The sequence below is a fragment of the Saccopteryx leptura genome, chromosome 5, assembly GCF_036850995.1.
Source record: "Saccopteryx leptura isolate mSacLep1 chromosome 5, mSacLep1_pri_phased_curated, whole genome shotgun sequence".
Taxonomy (NCBI): domain Eukaryota; kingdom Metazoa; phylum Chordata; class Mammalia; order Chiroptera; family Emballonuridae; genus Saccopteryx; species Saccopteryx leptura.
In genome coordinates, this window is record NC_089507.1 from 202,244,786 (window position 1) to 202,267,887 (window position 23,102).

Here is a 23,102-nt window from a genome sequence, read left to right on the forward strand (position 1 = left end):
TTTTGATGAATATTTAATACATATATCCCTAGCATGCAAAAGCAGAAGTTTTTTTCTTAGGATGAGGCTAAAATAAAACAAAGAAGGTAAGTGGGTTCTCTTTTTGTTGTTGTTGTTTTATTATTCAGGAAAGGGTTATACGAGCAGCAAAAGAACACATACAATCTGATGTCAAAACTGAGCAAAATGAAACGATAACTTGTCTGGGCATGTATATGTTTGTATTAAACATTATACAGAAAAGCAAAGGGATGAGAAAAGATTCTGATTATCTCCGGGGTGGAGGACATAGGAAGCTTTGATGTAATTGTTACGTGCTCTGTTTCTTAACTTGGGTGGTGGCTTCATAAGTGTTCATTTGATTATGATTCACAAATATATATAAATTAGATCTACTTTTGCACGTATCAGATATTCCATTTTATCAAGTGATTACAGAATTTTCTCATTCAATCAGTTTAAATCAAGAAAGTAAAACTTGAGTTTTTTCAAAAGACACTACTATAGCTAAAAAAAAAAAAGAGAGAGAGAGATCAAGTTGGTAGCACACCTGAGATTGGGGAAACACTATATCACGAGGTACTCCCTGTCCTATTCTGAGCTGGCCTAGCAAGACACCAGAGCTCTCTTGCTCTCTGCAGTACCCCAGTGCCTCACGTCTAGTAGATGATCAATAAATAATTGACACATTGAAAACTGAATGCTGGTCCTGGCCCTTCCACTTGTACCTCTGATCTATAGCTTTTATCTGATTTCTAACGCAGCCTAAAGAGCTCATGCTCTGGGGTCATTCTGACCCAAGTGGACACCTGGCTCTGCCACTTACTACCTTTAGACACCTAATGTTCCTCACCTATTCTTTTTTTTTTTTTTTTTTAATTTTTTTGAAGCTGGAAACAGGGAGAGACAGTCAGACAGACTCCCGCATGCGCCCGACTGGGATCCACCTGGCACGCCCACCAGGGGGCGACGCTCTGCCCACCAGGGGGCGATGCTCTGCCCCTCCGGGGCGTCGCTCTGTTGCAACCAGAGCCACTCTAGCACCTGGGGCAGAGGCCAAGGAGCCATCCCCAGCGCCCCGGCCATCCTTGCTCCAATGGAGCCTCGCTGCGGGAGGGGAAGAGAGAGACAGAGAGGAAGGAGAGGGGGAGGGGTGGAGAAGCAGATGGGTGCTTCTCCTGTGTGCCCTGGCCGGGAATCGAACCCGGGACCCCTGCACGCCAGGCCAACGCTCTACCACTGAGCCAACCGGCCAGGGCCTAGACACCTAATGTTCCTCACCTATTCTGTGCAGATAGAATACTTACTGGCGATTTTGTAAGAATGAAATAAAGTATTGCATTGGGAGTGCTAAGCACATACAATGAGCACCCAGTAAAGGGTAAGTATTATTATCATGGAAGCAGTCCCCACCCCACAATAGGGATGAACCAGCAAACTGTGGCCCACAAGTCAAATTCATTCCACTGCTTCTTTTTGTCAATAGTTTGAAACACATCTACATGCATTCATTTATGTTCTCTCTAAGGTCACCAATATGCCACAACTGCAGAGTTAAGTAGTTGCAACAAAGCTTTCACGGACTTTACTAAAAATATTAACCATCTGGCCCTTCATAGAAAAAATTTGACAACCCCAAGGCTAAACACTTGGCTTTAAAATCACTTCAATTCTCTGAACCAGTTTCCACATCTGTACAATAAATTGATTTGAATAAATCACCTTTTTTAGCTCCACCATCCAGTCATTAAGTGATCAGTGAGATGGGAAATGCTCCTGAACGTTGAGGAGCAGCACCCTGCGGACTCCGGGTATTAGAGTGAGCATCCTGTTGATGGTTGCTAACTAAATCCCACTCTCTTCTCCTCACAGATCCTTGCCATAATTTCCATAATGTTCATCGTCCTCTCCACCATTGCCCTGTCACTCAACACGCTGCCCGAGCTGCAGAGCCTTGATGAGTATGGCCAGACCACAGACAACCCCCAGCTGGCCCACGTGGAGGCTGTGTGTATTGCATGGTTCACCATGGAGTACCTACTGCGGTTCCTCTCCTCGCCCAAGAAGTGGAAGTTCTTCAAGGGCCCACTCAACGCCATTGACTTGTTGGCCATCCTGCCATACTATGTCACCATCTTCCTCACCGAATCCAACAAGAGTGTGCTGCAGTTTCAGAATGTCCGCCGAGTGGTCCAGATCTTCCGCATCATGCGTATCCTCCGCATCCTTAAGCTCGCACGCCACTCTACCGGTCTCCAGTCCTTGGGCTTCACCCTGCGGCGGAGCTACAACGAGCTGGGCTTGCTCATTCTCTTCCTTGCCATGGGCATCATGATCTTTTCCAGCCTTGTCTTCTTTGCGGAGAAGGATGAGGAAGACACCAAGTTCAAAAGCATCCCAGCCTCTTTCTGGTGGGCTACTATTACCATGACTACTGTTGGGTATGGAGACATCTACCCCAAGACTCTCCTGGGGAAAATTGTGGGGGGGCTTTGCTGCATCGCAGGGGTCCTGGTGATTGCTCTTCCCATCCCCATCATTGTCAACAACTTCTCTGAGTTCTACAAGGAGCAGAAGAGGCAAGAGAAAGCAATCAAGCGGAGAGAGGCTCTGGAGAGAGCCAAGAGGAATGGCAGCATTGTGTCCATGAACATGAAAGATGCTTTTGCCCGGAGCATCGAGATGATGGACATTGTGGTCGAGAAAAATGGAGAAAATATGGGTAAGAAGGATAAAGTACAAGATAATCACTTGTCTCCCAACAAATGGAAATGGACAAAAAGGACACTATCTGAAACCAGCTCAAGTAAGTCCTTTGAAACCAAGGAGCAGGGATCCCCTGAGAAAGCCAGATCATCTTCTAGTCCTCAGCACCTGAACGTCCAGCAGTTGGAAGACATGTACAATAAAATGGCCAAGACCCAATCTCAGCCCATCCTCAATACCAAGGAGTCATCATCACAGAGCAAACCAAAGGAAGAACTTGAAATGGAGAGTATCCCCAGCCCCATAGCCCCTCTGCCTACTCGTACAGAAGGGATCATAGACATGAGAAGCATGTCAAGCATTGATAGCTTCATTAGCTGTGCCACAGACTTCCCTGAAGCCACGAGATTCTCCCACAGCCCTTTGGCATCACTCTCCAGCAAGACTGGGGGCAGCATGGCCCCAGAGATGGGCTGGCGGGGAGCTCTGGGCACCAGTGGTGGTAGGTTTGTGGAGGCCAACCCCACTCCTGATGCTAGTCATCACTCTGCTTTCCTCATTGAGAGCCCGAAGAGTTCCATGAAGACCAACAACCCCTTGAAGCTCCGAGCACTTAAAGTCAACTTCATGGAGGGTGAATCCAGCCCATTAATCCCCGTTCTGGGGATGTACCACGACTCTCTCAGGTACCGGGGGGGTGCTGCAGCTGCTGTTGCTGGACTGGAGTGTGCCGCACTCTTGGACAGGCCTGTGCTGAGTCCAGAGTCCTCCATCTACACCACAGCGAGTGCTAGGACACCCCCTCAGTCACCTGAGAAACACACAGCAATAGCATTCAACTTCGAAGCGGGTATCCACCAGTACATTGATGCAGACACAGATGATGAGGGACAGGTTCTGTACAGTGTGGATTCCAGCCCTCCCAAGAGCCTCCATGGGAGCACCAGTCCCAAGTTCAGTGTTGGGACAAGATCAGAGAAGAACCACTTTGAGAGTTCCCCCTTACCCTCCTCCCCTAAGTTCTTAAGGCAGAACTGTATTTACTCTACAGAAACATTGACTGGAAAAGCCTCCAGTGGTCAGGAAAAGTACAAACTCGAGAACCATATCTCCCCTGATGTCCGGGTATTGCCAGGGGGAGGAGCCCATGGAAGCACACAGGATCAGAGCAGCTGAACTACCCTATGTGGAAGAGAGACTTGTGGCAAGGTCCAAAGAGGAGTGCTACTCAGCTGCCCTGCCACAGAGTTTTTCTGCATGAACTCTGAAACAGAAAGGCTCTACAGAGCCCCCAGAAAGAAGAGAGACTCCAGCAAGAGCTCCCTAAGACCTTGAGAGCCATGGCAGGTTCATTGGAATGAAGTTGGCCAAGCCATAGGATATGGCACCTCCTTATAACAATGCCACTGCCCTTTTTGGGAGACGATAATGAGCAGAACTCACAGCCACCAATTACCACATTCTAGACACAACCAAGGCCACCTACTTCCCATTCTTCTCTCATGACTCTCCATCACAGCCTCTAGGCAACATCTCTGATCCTCCTGGCTTGTGCTAGAGAAGGATGCTGGAACATGTGGCTGGTGTTAAAAAAGTGGGTTGTCCAATTTGGTTTTGATTGTTGTCTGGCCACCTCTAGGAACTCCTCCTGTCCATCACCTCCTGGATGGATCTCACTGTTAGTAGGCTGCAGGGACTGCTCGTGGCATGGAGAAATCTTTGCACCAGAAGCCACCATCCCAGCGCAACACCCTTATTCAAATGTCTTCATTGACTTCAGTATTTTGTGGTACCTGAGGTTTTATTTTGAGATATCATCAGGGTGAGTTGTACCACTTGTACTCAATTCTAATTGCCCCCTGGCAATCTGGGAAGGGTTCAGAAGGCGGGCACTTATCCAACAGTACGAACTCTGAGCATTGCTTTAGGCTTGTAGAGGGAGAACGTTTTCTGTATATCACTAGTATAGACTCAAAAGATATGCAAGTGTCAAATATGCAAAAGAAATAGCTTATTCAAAGAGACTGTATGTTACTGAAGAACAGAATAAAATCTGATGGGGTTTTTTTTTTTACCTGCAAAAATGAAAGAAAAAAACCCCGATTGAAAAGGAAAAAAAAAACCTTTCAGACTTTTGAATACTTCCTGCTGCGGCAAGGAAAGCATCTACTATAATAGAAATTCTTTTTTTGTTTCCTGTGGTATTCAAGTTTAAAAAAAGTTAAAATAAAAAGCACTTTATGTTTTTCAAAAATAGGTTCTACCAGGGACAGTGTCACCATCTTGCACTTTAAAAGAAGCACCATTTCCCGTGGGCCACTTTTCAAGACTCTAGTTGGGTTGTTGTTATATGCCTGTGTCCGGCTACCGAGGATGATATTGTGCTAGTATTGCTGTCTGCTTTGTCAGAGTCTGTGGGAGCCTTCCCTGCCCCCTGAAGCTTCCTCTTAGCCCCCTTGCAAGGAAGGGTACCTGGCCCTTGAGTGGGGCCTCTCATAAAGTCATGTGTACAGGAAACAGGCACATCTCAGAAGACAACAGTAGACAGTTGGGCATTGGGTGTTTACTCTGTTCTCTTTCTTGTCAACCAGCTGTTGGTGTGTTTTCAGTGTCACTGTCTATTACAAGCTCAGTTCTCCATCCTGCAGCCATCAATGCAGCCAGTACAGACAAAAGCAATAAGTATTTGTGTGCATCGTGAGCGGTTCTGGCGTATTTCTTGGTGTTGGTGTTCCTGTCCTAGTTTGATGCACTGGTGTTGATTGCAGTCTGACAGCGTGGTATTGCTGGCTGTTCCTCAGTTCAGTAACATTGGGTTGAGCCACTGGCTAGCATGACACCATGCTGTTGGCCCATCTGTCAGCAAAGATAGCATGTTATTGATCTGCCTGTTTTTAGTGCAATGGACTGATGTTGTTCTCCTAATACAATTTGGATGGATGATGTCCCAAGTACAATAGTGTATATCTGTCAGTCTTCAATTGTGACAGGCATTCGTCTTCCTGATGAAACAAAACATGGTGTCGTTCAGCTATCCTTCATACAATATCATTGATCCATCTGTTAGTACAATGGCACGCTCCACCTGTTTAGTACACAAATATCATGGAGTCATTCTGCCTGCCCTCCTTATAAAGGCATGAGGTTGGGCCACCTGTCATAGGTATGATGACATGGGGTCATTCCACCACCCTTACAAATGTGTGTCCTCTGCTGAATACACACCTGGTTCACGCTGCTTCTCAGTGTCTCCGGGGACTGTGAATCCCTGCAAGAGGGGACAGTCCTGTTCTTTGCCGCATTAACAAAGAAAACACGTGCCGAAAGTTTCTTGACTCTTCCAAAGTATCTTCAGAGTACTCTGGCAGTAGTTGCAAAGGGACATAAGAGACAGAAAGAGAATGAGGTCATCCTGTGCTGGTGACATGCCAGAAAGAGGGACCAGCAGCGCTCCTGGGGGCTTCGCCCAGCGCAGTGTGGGCTTGGGACCTGTTGAGGAATGGCCATGGAGCTGTCTTCCCTGGGCCGTCTCATACGTCTCTTCTCTGTTTTCATCACCATTTATGTCCGCCATCAGCACAAATGTGAAAATTCAGGGAAAACAAACAAATGCTTTTTGATAAAAAGTAAATAGTTGTGATTTCTGATTCAGATATTTTTAGAGCTGATGCTTATCTGTAAAAATTAGTAATAATAATATAGTCTATTTTACATATCAGGAAAGTGAACATGTTTAAATATAGCCATATATCGTGAGAAGGAACCTACCACCCCTTCTTCAAGTCAAGACATTTCATTTGTTGGTTGAAGCAGACAAGATGTATACAGATTAGAAATTCTTTTTTTTTTTTTTTTTAACTAATAACCAATTGGTGCAACTCTCCTTGTAACCAAAGGCCCTTTCTGCCTTGTGTGGTCACGTAGGACCTGGCCCTTCCTTCCTCATGTATTTTGTCTGACCTTAAAGTAGCATTTTATCGAGTCACTTTTGAAGGACGAATTCAGAAGTATCATGAAGAACCTACCTTTTCAGGCTGAATAGCCAGAGTCCTATAGAGTTCTTATAGAAACAGAATATTTGAAACTCAGCATATACTATGCTTAGAAAGTATTGTGTCCTGGTTTGGGTTTTTTCTTTTACTAATGTGTATGTATTGTGGGAATGTAGCTTTTATCCTGTCTGTGCCCCATTCGAAATAGAGTGCTGTACGTTTCCCCAGGCCCCCACCTGCCAAAAAGAAACACACCGAGATTTTTAATATGTGTACATCCTACCTGTACCTGTGTACATGCACCAGGAAATCTACCTAAGAGTCTCCACTGAGAAGCTAACCTTGATCAATGGGTCTTGATGGAGAGGAAAGCCATGGTTTGGAAGCAAGCACCACTTTACTTTGGTGGTGCATGTCCCACCCATTCCTGAACCAATGAAAGCGGGTGAAAAATAAGTAGACCCAGAGGAACGAAACTAGGGGCTGGAATTGGATGGATGCTTGGTCCCTTTAAGCAAACTCAGTGAAATTTGTCCAGAACCCAGCTGAACTTGAGTTCCAACTTCCACCATTTTCAGAAAGGGCTCGGGACCAGGTAGCTATGCATGCCAATCACACGGGGGGAGATTGGGGTCTGCGACCAGCTGAGAGAGGTGGGCAAGCTCTGGAGGAGTCAGTCCATTTCTTCACCTTTGTCTCTTTGGGTAAAGGAAAAAAAAAATTCAAACAGGACTTCGGCGCAGTAGATTTCTTGGTGCCTTCTTTAGGAATTTTATCTTAAGCACACTTAATGGGGAAAGGAAAAGAGCAGAGAAGATAGATTCCTGGAACCCTCTTTATCTGAAAGCATTGGGGACCAAGAACGAAGAATTCTATGGGAAAACAGCAGAATCCTGAGGAGGTCATTTCTTTTCAATGCACCTGGCTCACCCCTGAGAATTGCTGGCGATACAAACTTTTTCAAACTGGTTCCCAGTTTCTCTTCCACTGTGTCTTAGTAACCGTAGCCTCGTTTCTGCCTGTTCTGAAAAGACCCACCTTTCTAAGGAGGAAAAAACAACAACACACAACAGTATTCTCTTCTGTAAAGCTGTAATGTATTATGTTTGTGACTATTGTGTATTTTTTGTCTTGCTCCAAGTCACGGCTGGAGTGTCTAATCCATGGGCAAGGAGAAATTTAAAATTCACCATGGACAAGGGTCACTACAGCCGGGTCTCTAGCTCTCTCCTTATTCCTCTGCCAACTAGTCTCAGGCTTCAGCCTCCAATCAAGGAACTTTGAATCAAAAGAGAATATGGGGAAACGCCTCTAAGATTCTTTGGAGAAGGACTTTGTGGCTGTGAAGCTGGAAAGAGGAAGAAAGGGGCTCACCTGAGTCCCCGAGCAGGACACTGGAGGGACTCCAACCCTGAGCTGAACTTTCCTCGCCTCTCACTGCTTAGATGGCAGCATCCAAATGCTTTCATTCAGCCAGAGTGACCAAACCAGCCCTAGCTACACCCAGAAATAAGAGTTACCTCTGCATTTTTCTGTTGCCATTTTTCTGGCTCTAGAAGTATCTGATGTGTGACTACATCATAAATTATCCACACATCTCAGAGTAGTCTATTTTTCTGTTTCGGTAAATATAAATATATGTATTTTTAAGCAAATTTATAATAGGGCCATTGAGTCTAATTTCTTTTGTAATATGGAATCACATTTTAGGAGGTTGGTTGTTGGTCATTACCATAGTTAATATCTTTCTGATCTTTTTCATTTATTCTCATTGTCCCTTGGGCTGTGTTTTCTTTTCTTCCTTTTGATTCTTATTTTCTGGGAGTAGGGAAAGACACCAGAAATGTCTGACTCTCTGGTGGACATTTCCTGACACTAGGCCTAGAGTCTGTTGACACTGTTACTTTCTTCATGCTGTCTGTGTGTTTCTCCTAGTCATTGTTCTTAAGAATTCAGGGCACAGGTGCAGGATTAAGAGCAGATAAGCCTCAGAATCAGAATGGGATGTGGGCTGGGTCAGCTCATCCCACATACCTTTGGAGATCTGAGGGGACTGAGTTTTCCCATCCCCAAAGATTTCCGAACCAAAACTCCCATGCAAGCAAACTTCCCACCGGCATTTCTGAGATCCGGAATACAACCCGGGCCCTCCTGGCTGGCCTATTCCCACAGCCAGCACCCTGCTCCCTGTAACATCGATTGGATCTGAAGGGCAGAGCATCTTCTGGTTCTTGAGAACCTTGGAGAATATCGTGAGGTTCAGATCTCATCAACTTTTTATCAGTTCATTTCAGTCCATTGCCAGCAGCCTCGCCAAAAAATAGTGGCCAGACAGGCTTGCAGCCAAACCCTGAGAAGATGTGTCCCCAGAATCTGCCGTCTCATCTCTCCTCTTCTTTCCAGCTTCTGGCTTCACAGAGCCAGGGATTCCTGGCCAGGGCAGCTTCCACTCATCAAGGCCTCAGGGAGTTTCTGGACTGCCCTGATAATTAATCTTACCAGGTGGTTTCCAGCCACAGGGTGGGCATAGGACATCTCACGAAGCAGGATCTTCAGCAAAAGGCCAGTTTTCCATCCATCAACTCATGGAGGAAGATGAAGAAAGCTCAGATAATCTCCAACTCGCATTCATTTAGGTTTTCAAACCCCACCTGCCTCCCTGTTGGCTTCAGGGCTCTCGTCTCAGCCCAAATCACAGATCTGAGCCATTTCCGGGCCTCTAGATGGCAGCGAACCAGCCCCCTTCAAACAATCCCAAGAGAAAACCAATCCAAGTACAAATCTATTATTCTGGACTAAGAGTCTAATCAAAGTCTCCCCTGCCCCCACCCCCACCCCAAGTTCCTGGTAAGCTAGCTGTTTTGGATAAGAGCCAAACAAAACAGACAAGATTTGTTAAAACTTCTACACAAGAACAAAAAAATAAAAGTTGTTTTTCCCTATGGTTTGCTAGGTTTGATGCCCGGATAAGCAAACACCCTTGCCTGTGGCTGTTTGCAGCTAAAAAGAGATGGTATAGATTGGGTTTCCACTCACTGTCCCTGATATTGTCTTAACCTGAGAACTCTCGGGAATGCCCTAAAATTCCAACTGGAAGAAGTGAATTTGGAAGGGGCTCTGTTAATGGAGCAGCCCCTCATCTTCACCTCTAACTCTTCCTCTCCATTCTTCCCTGCAAAGATCCTGAACAGCTCTAAGGGCTGGCCAGGATGTGGGGGGCTGGGGCACCCCTGAAGAAGAAATCACCTGCCTGCAGGATGGCTGCCTGCGGGTCTCTGAAAGCTTGTCTTGCATGAGAGGACAGGGCAGTCGATTTCAGCTCAAATTAAGAAAGCTTTCAGAGCTCGATGCCATGTTGGGTAATGATTTCCCTGACACAGGTGTTTCAAGAGAGGCTAGATAATGTACAAAATGGATATTGCAGGAGGACCCTAACATTGCATAGCAACTGGGCTAAACAACTAGGGAAGTTCTCTCTCTCTGTTTCCGTGTGTGTGTGTGTGTGTGTGTGTGTGTGTGTGTGTGTGTGTGTGTGTGTGTGTGTGTGTTGTAGGTGGTTTGAACATCTGGGCACAGGCTCAAGCCACTGAAGCTAAGGCTGGGAGTGCTGTTAGCAGAAACTCAAATGATAGGATTTGGGGTTCTCAGAGGGGGTTCTAGTTTGGGAAGGTGGCACAGGATACCCTGTTCCCCTCTGCTCCATATCTTGAATGATTTCAATGACCTTGTTGATCACGCATCCAACCTATTCCCAGTCCCCTAACAGGGACCACACAGGTTGGGTTCACATGCTACCCTTCCCCAGCCCAACCAAAAAGCAATCCCATCTCAGGCTGGCTGTATGGCGGTGTTTCAGCCCTTCTGCCCAGAGCCTGTGTCCTCATTGGCCTGAGCCTGAGGCTTTCTGTACAAAAGACACCCACCAGCCAGCTGCCTAATGAACAAACTGCCCAGGCGATAGCAGCTGCCACCATTCCAGAAAGGCTTTCCCCCACCACCACCACCACCACCGCTGGAAAATAAAACAGGAAATCCCATTTAGATCCTTATTTTTTATGTTTGTTTTTTATTGAATTTATTGGGGTGACATTGATTAATAAAATTATACAGGTTTCAGGTGTACAATTCTATAACACGTCATCTGTATATTGTATTGTGTGTTCAGCACCCCATGTCAAGTCCATTCCTTGGACTTGAAAGACCCCACCTGATGAAGTTAAATCAGAAGGGCCAGGAGAGAGAGGCAGCTGCAATCCGGTTTTACAGCAAAACAAATCTTCAGCAGAATGTCATCTCCCACATCTAGAGGCCCTTCCCAAGGTCTGGATACTGCCTTCCCCTTAATTGATGTATGGTGGGTTCGAAGGAAGTGGGGCTTCATCCTCAGGGTGACCCCCAATCCAGGCAGTCTCAGGTTGTTTTATCACTAGGTAAAGCAGAATATTTTTGCATGGATAGACCAAGCAAATGCCATTTTCCAAGACCCCCTTTTGAGGCTCAGCCCTGTAGGAATAGCACAAGTTAGTATCTGCGATGACATGACAATTCTGAAAAATAAAAGAAACTCCCAATTCTGTCCCATTAGGATGCTCTCAAGGGTCATACATGGATCACCCCACCCTGCTTGCCTCCCTGGCCTAGTCCAGACTGAAAAACAAGATGGGAAGCACTGGAGAAGATGCCTAAGAAATTTGAACTTCTCCATGGGTTGGCTCATGGCCCCTGGTCTTCACTAGGGCTTTGGGATCTCTCTTAAATGAGCGTAACCTCTGAGCTTGGTGTGCCTGGTGGGTTGGAAAGAGGAAGATCAGCATCTGTGGAACTGGCAGCTGGCCTTTTACTCTCCGGACCCATCCTGGCTTTAACCCAAAATCAAGGGCCGGGAACACTATTTTCTGCACCAGAAACTCAGGGTTATCGCCCAGTGTATGCCTTTGGCACATTGTGGTCACCCAATCTGTGTTTTTGAGTAGTGAATGTATAAATGATTGACTTCTGAGTGAATGAATAATGAGTGAATGTGTGAGTGAATAGAGGAGTTTATTGGTTCTTACTTGGCTTAAAATATTGTTAACTGGGAAAGAAAGAGAAATGGGGGCCTCTCCCATTAAGCCTGTTGTCGCAAACCAGCGCTACTCGTCATTTTGCAGGTACCCCACCCATGTCATCTGTTCTTTGACTCAATCAGGGACCAAGATGATGTCTAAATTTGACACTTGTCTGCCCTAAGAGCCACAAGCTTCTTAGAGCTACATTACCAGGGGACTCATGGGGCAGCCCTAGCCTCCTTCCCACTCTCCTAGTCTGCATTCTCAGCCTCATGTTCTAGTTTAGCTCACACACAGCCCATGGGGAGACCACAAAGTGGTTTTCCAATGGGAAAAGCCAAGGGTCTGAAGTAGGGATTTTTCCTGGTCTGGGACTTGCTGGTGGCAGGAATGTGGGAGCTAACATCTGGAAACTGGATATCATTCCCTGAGCCGTGGGAGCCCAGCTGGAAAAGAGGGCCAGCCTGTCCTCCAGCTTTTAGAGCCAATGGTCTTCCGTTTTTCTGAGCCCCAAAGCCCCCGTGGTAGCATGTGCCCTATCCCATTAGTTAAGACCCTCTGTCATTCCCAGGAACCATGGTATGAGTTTGAGGCTTTTCTGCCAGCAAAGCCATTCTGATCACCCCACCCATGATGGGGGCCAAGCCAATCACATTAGCCATAAATGAGCAATGTCCTTAGCTGCTCTTTTCTCGGGATTGTGTTCTTGGGTCCTGTTCATCTCTCGTCAGTTGACGTCTCTAGTCCTTCCTGTAAAGGTGAAAATGAGCATTTTACACACACACACACACACACACACACACACACACACACAGAAACCAAACAAAAAAAATCCAGTGTATTTTTATGCATGTGATGAGATGAATTTGTGACCTCCAGCTGCTGTCCTGTCTTGTAAAATACGTCCAAATGTTTAAGAATTTCTAAGCCAATGGTCCCTTCATGAAGTCTGCAGAGTTCAATAAAAAGGTATGGAGAAAACAAGCTTGGTGGAAATTGTTTTATTTCCTGGAGGGCACAAGTAGGTAGAGGTATGAAGATCTGCAGGAGAGGCTGAATTGGGGGACTTGGAGGGGCAGCACTGGCTATTTCTCTTCACCTGAAAGAGTATGAAAATGCCACTGGCTTGTCACCCCAATGTGCAAACAGTAGTAGCCCACCCCATGCTGTGCTCACTGACCAAAACCCCGATTCTGATCATCTGGCTCTCATGTCAATGATACCTGGGTAGCCTTGGCCTTACCATCGTCTCCCACAAAGATGTCCCACACGCCTACAAGGGCCGAACACTGAACTCTCACAATCCAGCCCCTTCTTTGTTTCATTGTTCTCCATGACACCACCTCTGCAACAATATATTTTATCTCTTTATTTTGTTTATTGTTCACCTCCTTCCAATAGAACATATTTTCGGAAACTGAAAAGCAAAAGAGGACAAAAACTGGGAAGGGGGGAGCAACAGAACAGACTATCCAAGGACTGTGTGTGTGTATGTGTGTGTGTGTGTGTGTGTGTGTGTGTGTGTTTCACTTTGTTTTATTTTAGCCCACACAACTAGTAATGTACCATGGCCACTGGTCTGCACCTTGCTTTTCTCATTTCATACTAAGTATCTTGGAAATCATTTTGTGTCAACACATAAAGAGCTTCTTCATTCGTCATGTTCTGTTGTACACAGTAATTGCTAGTCTCCCACAGCTGAGTGTTCAGGTTGCTTCCAAACTTTTGCTATAACAGAGCTGAAATGAATGGCCTGTCAGCGGTTCCGATGGGCTCTGCCTTCAAAACAGGCCTGGCATCTGTACCTCTTGCCCCTCCGCCGCCACAGCTCTGGGCCGTGCCATCACTCTCTACTGCCTAATGGTTGTGGCAGCCTCCAGACCAGGCTCCCTGCTTCCAGCCTCGATCCTTTTCGGGCTCAACAGCGGCCAAAGGGATTCTCTCAAACTGTCACTCTGATTATATCACTTCACCACAGCCTTCCAAAGGCTTCCCATCACATTTTGAATAAAATCCAAAGTCCTTGACATGGTCTGCAAGGCCATACATCCTCAGACCCCTGCCTGCCTCTGAGCTTTCACCTCCCCTCCCTCCCCGCTCTCCCCTGAGGGTGCCCTGCGCCATTGTCCTGTCCCCTCACTGTTCCTCAAACATGCCCCCAGGGGCTCACCTGATACCACCCTTTTCCAGCCCCCTCCCAGACTTCTCTAACCTCTCTGACCTCCTGGCCTATTACTCTTCAGTCCCCTTCACTCCCCTTCAGACAAATCAATCACCAATTTTCCAATTCACCAAGTATACAGCCACCACAGGACTTTTGCTCTAGCTGTTCCCTCTACTTGGAACGTCTTTTCTAGGCTGGCCACATTGCTCACTCCAGCATCTCCTTCAGTAGCCACCTTCTCAGCAACCCCTTTATCTGACAATCCTATTTATAATAACAGCCTAACCAGGCGGTGGCACAGTGGATAGAGCGTCAGACTGGGATGCCAAGGACCAAGGTTCAAGACCCCGAGGTTGCCAGCATGAGCATGGGCTCATCTGGCTTGAGCAAAGCTCACCAGCTTGGACCCAAGGTCGATTGCTTGAGCAAGGGGTTACTCGGTCTGCTGAAGGCCCGCGGTCAAGGTACATATGAGAGGGCAATCAATGAACAACTAAGGTGTTGCAACGAAAAACTGATGATCGATGCTTCTCATCTCTCTCTGTTTCTGTCTGTCTGTCCTTCTCTCTGACTCTCTCTCTGTCTCTGTTAAAAAAAAAACCAAAAAACGTGTAATAGAAGCATAATGGGAACACAAGAACAGAAGGGGAAGAAAGAAAGGAACAACAGAAATACTTGATACAATAATAGCTGAGAATTTCAGCAAATTAACGTCAGTCATCAAATCACAGTTCCAGGAAGCTCAGAGAACACTAAACAGGATAAATCATCAAAAAAACTACACCTAGTCGTGTTACAAATCAAATTACAGAAAAACCAAAGGTAAGAAAAATTCCTGAAAGAAACCAGAGGAAAAAACAGGTCACCTATAGAAGAACAAAGATAAGAATTACATCCACCTTCTCCTGAAAACTTATGGAAGAAGAGAGTAAAGTGAAATACTTAAAGTATTGAGAGAAGGAAAAAAACACCAGTCTAGAACTCTGTACCTTTAAAAATTATCCTTTAAAGATGAAAGAAAAATAACAGCTTTCTCAGACAAACAAAAATTGAAAGAATGTGTTGCTAGTACACCTGCCTTGCAAGAAATGTTAAAAGAAGTTCTTTGAAGAGAAGGTCAATGATATAGGACAGAAACTTGGATCTGCCTATGAAAGGAAGACCATCAAAGAAGGAATAAGTGAAGATAAAATAAATTTTTTCTTATTTTTAATTTACCTAACAAATAAGAGTTTATCCATAACAATGCATTTGATTATGTATTTTTATATAGATATGTTATGTGTATAATGTGTATATGTTTATGTATGCTATATATAAGTGAAGTGAATGACAGAAATGATACAGAGGACAAGATGGAGAGATTAGGATTCTTTTGTTATTATTGGGTACTCACACCATCTGTGAAATGGTATAGTGTTATTTGAAGGTAGACTTGTATTAGTTGTAAATGTATATTGTAAACACCAGGGCAATCACTAAAAAAGTGTTTTTAAGTAGTATGGTTAATATGCTAAGAAAGGACAGAAAATGGAATCATAAAATGCTTGATTAAAATCACAAAAGGCAGAAAAAGAGTGAAAGACAAAAATAGGAACAAAGAAGAAAGGCAGCAAATAGAAAACAGTAACAAATATAGCAGATATTAATCCAATATTTAATAATTACCTTGAATGTCAATGGTCTAAATCAGTGGTAGTTAACCTGGTCCCTATCGCCCACTAGTGGGCATTTCAGCTTTCATGGTGGGTGGTAGCAGAGCAACCAAAGTATAAATAAAAAGATAGATTTAACTATAGTAAGTTGTTTTATAAAGATTTATTCTGCCAAACTTAGCGAAAATCTGACATAAAGTACTTGTTAAGTAATTATTATTATATGCTTTAACTTACTGTAACTCTGCTTTATAAATTTTATAAAGTAAAGTTACTTCCCTACTTTATTAATCACCATTACTGTGGAACCAGTGGGCAGTTAGAAAATTTTACTACTAACAGAGATACAAAAATGGGCTGTAGGTATAAAAAGGTTGACTACCCCTGGTCTAAACACACCAATTAAAAGACAGAGATTGTCGGCCTGACCTGTGGTGGCGCAGTGGATAAGGCGTCAACCTGGAAATGCTGAGGTCGCCGGTTCAAAACCCTGGGCTTGCCTGGTCAAGGCACATATGGGAGTTGATGCTTCCAGCTCCTCCCCCCTTCTCTCTCTCTGTCTCTCCTCTCTCTCTCTCTCTCTCTCTCTCTCTCTCTCCCCCTCTCCTCTCTAAAATGAATAAATAAAAAATAAACAAAAATTTATAAATAAAAAAAAAGACAGAGATTGTCAAGAGTGGATCAAAAAACAAGACCCAATGCTATGTGCAACACACACACACACATGCACACACACACACACACAGTACAAGTCTTTGTAGATGACAAGTGAGCACACACAGAAAGCTGACCTAACTGCGCAGGACTGAAGAAAGCACACTAACTTGAGCGTCCGGCACTGCCCTAGGAAAAGCAAAAGGGAGGCTGTCAGCACACAGCCTGGCTTTGCAAAATTGAGAGAAGGCGAAGAATCTTAAGAACCTCCCACCCACCCATAGGAAATAAAAAACATAGAACAGATGTTTCCATAGAAAAAGTCTAAGAAAACGTCTGAATCTGTATCAGAGCTGACAGGTAAAAGTATTTTTTTCCAAAGGCAAGTCATTGGGACTGGAGGAGGTGACTGCTTCTTCAACTGTGGATAGCAATGCAAGACCTCAAGGAACAACAACAACAAAAATATCCAGAAAACATGATACCACCAAAGGAACACAGTAATTTTCATGTAACTGACCCCAAAGATATGGAGGTCTACAATTTCCTGATAAATAATTCAAAATAACTGTTTTAAGAAAGCTTGGTGAGCTATAAGAAAACACAAAGACAAATCAACAAAATCAGGAATATAATACACAAATAAAATGGAAAGCTTGACAAAGAGATAGAAATCATAAAAAATAACTGACCAGAATTTTGGAGCTAAAGAACACATTGTGTGAAATGAAAGAAGCAATAGAGAGCATAAACAAGAAACTTAAACAATCCCGAGAAAGAATTTCTGAACTCAAAGACAGGTCATTTGAAATTATCCAGAGGAGACCAAAGAAAAAATAATGAAAAAGAGAAAGGGAAAAAGAAGAGTGAAGGGAGGCCGACGTAAATTATGAGATATCCTCAAATGAAACAATTTATGGGAGTCCCAGAAAGAAAAGAGAAGGAGAAAGGGCAGAAAATTTCAAGAAATATGGTGAGAGATATAGGCATCTAAGTTAATGAAGTTTATAGGTCCCCAAACAGATTCAACGCACAGAGATCTTCAATACACATTATAACAAAACAGTCTAACATTAAAGACAGAGAATTTTGAAAGCAGCAAAAGGAAAAAAACTCATCAAAATTAATATACAAAAGTCAACCTCCTTCCTACATACCAATAAACAAGTGAAATTTGAAATTTAAAAAACAAAATACCATCTACAGTAGCAACCCACAAAAATTAAGTAGGTATAAATCCAAAAAATATGTATAAGATCTATATAAGAAAAACTACAAATGTGTGATGAACAAAATTAAAAAACTAAATAGATAAAGAGATTTTTTTCATGTTCATGGATATGAAGACTTGATATTGTCACAATGCCCGTTGTTCCCAACTTGATCTATGGATTCCATGCAGTCCCAGTCAAAATTCCAGCAAGTTATTTTGTGGATATCAGCAAACTGATTTTAAAATTTATATAGGGAAGTAAAATATCCTGAATAGACAACACAATCTTGAAGAAGAACCAAGCTCGAGAACTGACACTACTCTACTTCAAGACAACTATAAAGGTACGATAATCATTCACTCAGCACATACTGGCACGTACATGTCAGCTGTGGATAGGTATTGCAATTCTGAGATAAATTAAGACATTCTTCCTCCTTTGTTCCTTTCTCCTTCCTTCCCTCCTCCTCCTTATTCATTTCCCCCCCTCCTTCATGTCTTCCTTCTTTCCATAAACATTTATTGAGAACTTCATGTGCTGTGGAAATCCAGGGCAGTCCAATAAAGCCCATGGATCCCCTTCTCAGAATAATAATTCTAAGTGCATAAAATAAAATACATAGGTTTATAAAGAAACCATATTCTATTGAACTTCAGTTATCAAAATGTTTTTAAATATGTGATGTAATGATTTATTATTATCAAATTAAATAACAAGATCTAGCAGTGGGTATAGTAACCATAATTTTGAGTTAGTGAAGAACGTAAATGCTATTTTGAGATATCCACAACACCTATCATGAAATACAAAATAATCTATGATTTTTATTAGTGACAATGCTATAAGTACTGCTAATACTACTATGACTTATTGCCTATATCCATAACTGAAGGAAGGATTTCATTTCAGCTACAGGTCAGTGAAAATAAAAATACAGAGTTTTGTCCCATTCAAGTTCACAGACCCAGATCCCTGCATTAAGAAATTTTTTAATCTATTTCATGGGTCACGACTAGCATTCTTTTAATGAGTGGATAATATAGACTAGATTAGACCAAAATAAAATCAGCATGCATTACTCATAATGAAGGTGAGTACAGATTTGTGAAACTTTCATTTCAATTGTGTGTGTGTGTTTGTGTGTGTGTATATATATTTTACAGGTCAAGATACAAAAATATTTCCTGCCACTCATGGTAAAAAACATCTGAGAAGCCACCGCATGGGGGAAAGCATGTCCAGCACAGCCACTGCCACATTGCAGGTGCAAAGATCTTTGTCCCTTCCCCTGGGCTCCTGTCAGCCTTCTTTGGCTCCGGTCTGCCCTTTTGCCCATACACAAGTAGACACACAAGACCATGCTCAAAAAAGGCTGTGTTGTCAATGACTGCACAACTATTTATGCCCTCCTTGGGGAGAGGAGCAGGTGTGGCAATGCCCATGTCCTGAGCTCATCACCTCTCTGGGGACATGCCCCTCCTGATGGCCACATGTCCCCACAACAAATACTAGGAGAGCTGTTTGTGAAAAGCCAGCTGGCAGCATGTCTGGAGGTGCCAGGCTGCAAAAATTTGGGGCTAATGAAACCACCTCTGATGAAACACTAAAAGGGACCTTAGGCCAGGCAGATATTTTTGTGCTTTTCTGTATGTGTGTGTGTTCTGATTCCCAATCCTGGATCTCGAAGGAGAGAGTTCAGAAGAGGATATTGGAATCGGCAAAACAACTTCTAAAAGAATCTATTTTCTGGTCTCCCAAGGGGAAGGGATCTTGACATTCTGCAGATGGGAGATGATGGAACAAATGATTTGGTTGTCAGATGTGTTGGCCATGAACCCGGTGTAATCAAGAGGAAACTTGCTAAAGGGAAAAAGATGGGCTTTGTGGGGATTTTAAGCTGCAGCTCAATCCAGTGGTTCAGAAGAGAAACATTGGTGTCTGAAGCATCTGAGTTCAAATTCTGGTGACACTACTTCCTTGCTGTGTGACCTAGGGCAAGCCATTTTCCTTCTCTGGTCCTGGGTTGTCTAGTCTGTAAAATGGGAAAATAATTATTATCAACTTCAAGGGACTGCTGGAAGGTTTCAATGAAAAGATGCAAAGTGCTTACCCCAAGGCTTGGCATACAGTGAGAGCTCAATAATGGCAGCTCTCATTGTTAGCATTATTATTGTTCTCAGGGCATCCTGCTGCCTATATCTGTTCCTTAATGAGGATTCATCGTCCAGGCTGACCTTCTCACAATGCCAGAAATTGTGGATAACATAAAATCATACTAGTTAGTATTTATTGAGCACTTACTATGTGCTAGGCACAGTTGCAAGCACCTCACATGCATTTGCTAATTAATTCTTAGCAGTAACCCTATGAACTACAACCTATGCAATTATCATCATGGGTATTATCACGGGCTTATCATCAGCAACTCTGTGAAATTATTATCATCCCTATCTTACAGATGGGTAGCTGTGTTATCTATTGCTGCATAACAAATGACCCCCAAAACTTAGTGGCTTAAGACGATGATAAACACTTAACACCTCACACAGTTGCTGTGGTTCAGGAATTTGGGGGTGGCTTAGCTGCGTGGTTCTCTGATGAGACAGTCAAGATGTTGGCCAGGGTTTGACTGGGACTGGAGGATCCGCTTCCAAGATGGCTCCCTCATGTGGCTGGAGGGTGATGAGCAGCTATTGGTACCTGGCCTCAGCTCTTTATAAGAACCCGCCCCAGCGTTTCTTGGGTGTCCTCCCAATATGGCTGAGGGCTTCCTCCAGAGCGAGTGATCCAAAAGAAAAGACAGAAGCTGCAATGTCTTCATCCCCCATTTTTTTTTATTATGGAAAAGCACATATAACACAAACGTTACCATCTGTAACCATTTTTAAGCAGACAGTTCAGTGGTATTAAGTAAACTCATATTGTTGTGCAACCATCACCATCAGCCATCTCCAGAAATTTTTCAACTTGCAAAACTGAAACTCTGTATCCATTGAACAACAACTCCTCGCTCCCCACTCCTCACACCCTCTGGGAGCCACCATTCTACCCTCTGTTGCTATAAACTTAACTATTCGAGGTGCCTCATACTAGTGGAATCATATAGTCATTTTGTGACTAACTTATTTCACTTAGCATAAGGTCCACAAAGTTCATCTATGTTGTAGTACATGTCAGAATTGCCTTCCTTTTCAAGGTGGAACAGTATTCTATGGTCACAATGTCTTTTTATTATCCAGCCTTGGAAGTCACACACGTGGTCACTTCTGCAACATCCTACTGGTCACACAAGTCAGCCTCTTCCCTGCAGAAGGGGAGAACACAGGGAGTGAATACTAGGAGGTGAAAATCATTGGAATTCATCTTTTTTAAATGTTTATTTTATTGATTTAAATGGGAGAGAGAAAGACAGGAATACCAATCTTCTCCTGTATGTGTCTTGGCTAGGAATTGAACTGGCAACCTCTGCACTTTGGGTCAATGTTCCAACCAACTGAGCTATCTGGCCAGGGCTGGGATTCACCTTGAGCCCAGCTACCACAAAACTGAGTTCCCAGAGGTTTAATGACTTAATCAAGGTCACACAACAGGCAAGTGATAGGCCTGGGATTTGAACCCAAGTCACATGACATGAGTGCAATGAGTGACCCCCACTCAATCCACACCTCGACATGGCTTCCACTAATGAAGGAAAAGGCACCTGATGAGGTGGAGGCTCCCTCAGCAGAAGGTCAGGAGGCTTCTGTTGGAGCCTCAGTTCTGGCACTAATTCACCTGTGACCTCAAGCCAGTCACTGCCCCTGTCCGGGCCTCAGTTTCTTTTTTTGTCAGATGGGAGCAATAACTATTTCCTATGATGTTGAGGTGAATAAATAAAATAAATACATCCTATAAAGCTTAGTCCACAAAGCAGACATGCAGAAAGAATACATCTCCTTTTTAAAATTTTATTTTCAATGTTTATTTACCAGGTAATAATTTCTCGTGGTACCAATTGGAAAGTTTCTTGTTGAAATATCACATTTCTTTATTTTCTTAAACCAATCTAATTTCTCAAGACCTGCTGAGCTTGGAAGATATCAGCTCAGTCCCGCTTGGGACTGGGGGGTCTGGGTCCCACCTGGCACCAATGCATGAAGGGTGGAGGGGGGGAGGCCTTCTAGTTGCCAGTTGTCTAACTACCTTAGTGACTTTGGGGATGTGTGTTGTCCCAGGTATGTAGAATGCTGGGAGCCAAGGGGAAGAGCTGGGATTTGAACCCAGGTCCTGAGCCCAAGCTCGGATGCATTTCATTAGTCCACTAAGCTTAGAGCATGAGTCCTGGCAGCATTAGAGAGAACATCAAAATTGCAAGCAGGCAATTGCTCAACAATGACGAATAGCACTGCCTCTTACTGGAATAATATGCATGACTTAAAATTTTAACTATGGATAATGTGAATACATTAAAATTCTTAAGCTATAATGTAACGTTAAAAATAAATAATTCTAGACACAGCTAAGGCACCAGAGAGATTTTGCCAATCCCTTCCCCCAAGAAGATTGGTATTTCTTCTGAACTCCGACAGGCTCCCACACCTGCTCCATCACAGCCCTCTGACATCGAGCTCTTCCTGTGACTTAGGTGCTCTGGTTAACCAGAAGATGTGGGAACCAGACAGCCTGGGTTCAAGCCCTGGCTCCTCTACTTTCTAGCTGTGTGGCCTTGGGCAAGTTATTTCACTTCTCTGAGCTTTATGAACTGATACTAGTAACCATAGTCCCGAGGACTACAGTGAGAATTAAATGTGTAAAGTCCTTGTCACAGTCACTAAATGTTAGTTACTGTGGATTTTCCCCCTCTGTGCCAAACTGTGAGCTCCAAGCAGGCAACAACCTTGTCTTATCTGTGTTCTGACCACCCAGCACAAAGCCTGGCTTTCATTCCACAAATAGTTATTGAGCACCTTCTCTGTGCCAGGTCCTAGGGAGACAAAGGTGAATGAATCCTGGTCTGTGCTGTCACAGGGTTTATATTCTCATAGGGACACAGTCATAAATAAATGGCAACTAAATAAATAAGAAGACATAGGCTAGTGCTCAGCACTATGGAGAAAATGAAATGAGTTTTGATATAGGGGAACTGGGGCTTGTCTAGATGGGCAGTCAGGGAAGGCCTCCCAGAGGTGATGTTTTTGAGACAAGTTCTGATTGACAGAAAGAAGCTAACCACAGGAAGGTCTAGGAGAGCAGACTTTTAGGCAGAGGGCACAGCAAGTGCAAAGACCCTGAGGCAGGAACATTCTCAGGAGGCCAGCTTGGTTGGAGATGATGAGCGAGGAGGAGAGTGGTAGGTAGGAGGTGGGAGAGATCAGTAGGAGCCCATCACACAGCACTTTATCAAGCAAGGTGAACAATGTGGAGTACTCTCTGAGAGCAGTGTGCAGCCATTGGCAGGTTTAAACCAGGGAGCAACACAGCCTTTGCATCTCTGAGCCTCCCATAACGAAAATGGCCCCATCCTAAATTTAGAGCACCTGCTCATTTAGGGCAGGGTCCGAACTCAGCCTGGAGCAGCTCAGCATGGAGTCACTACCATCCATCCTTGTCTCAGCCTCCTTGCAAGCCAAACTCAAGGCCCCATTAATATAAATGAGGCCCTTTGCTGACTCGATTTCCAAATGAGTCCA

General features: G+C 44.0%; 1 protein-coding gene across 2 annotated transcripts in view; it reads left to right on the forward strand.

The window, feature by feature from the left end:
- Positions 1 to 12,552, forward strand: part of KCNB1 (potassium voltage-gated channel subfamily B member 1) — a 90,499-nt gene extending 77,947 nt beyond the window's left edge. For both annotated transcript variants that reach the window (XM_066387536.1, XM_066387537.1), the window contains exon 3: positions 1,873 to 12,552. In XM_066387536.1, the coding sequence (XP_066243633.1) occupies positions 1,873 to 3,882 (2,010 nt within the window). In that variant the 3' untranslated portion in view covers positions 3,883 to 12,552. The remainder of the gene's footprint in view (positions 1 to 1,872) is intronic.
- Positions 12,553 to 23,102: the final 10,550 nt, after the last annotated feature.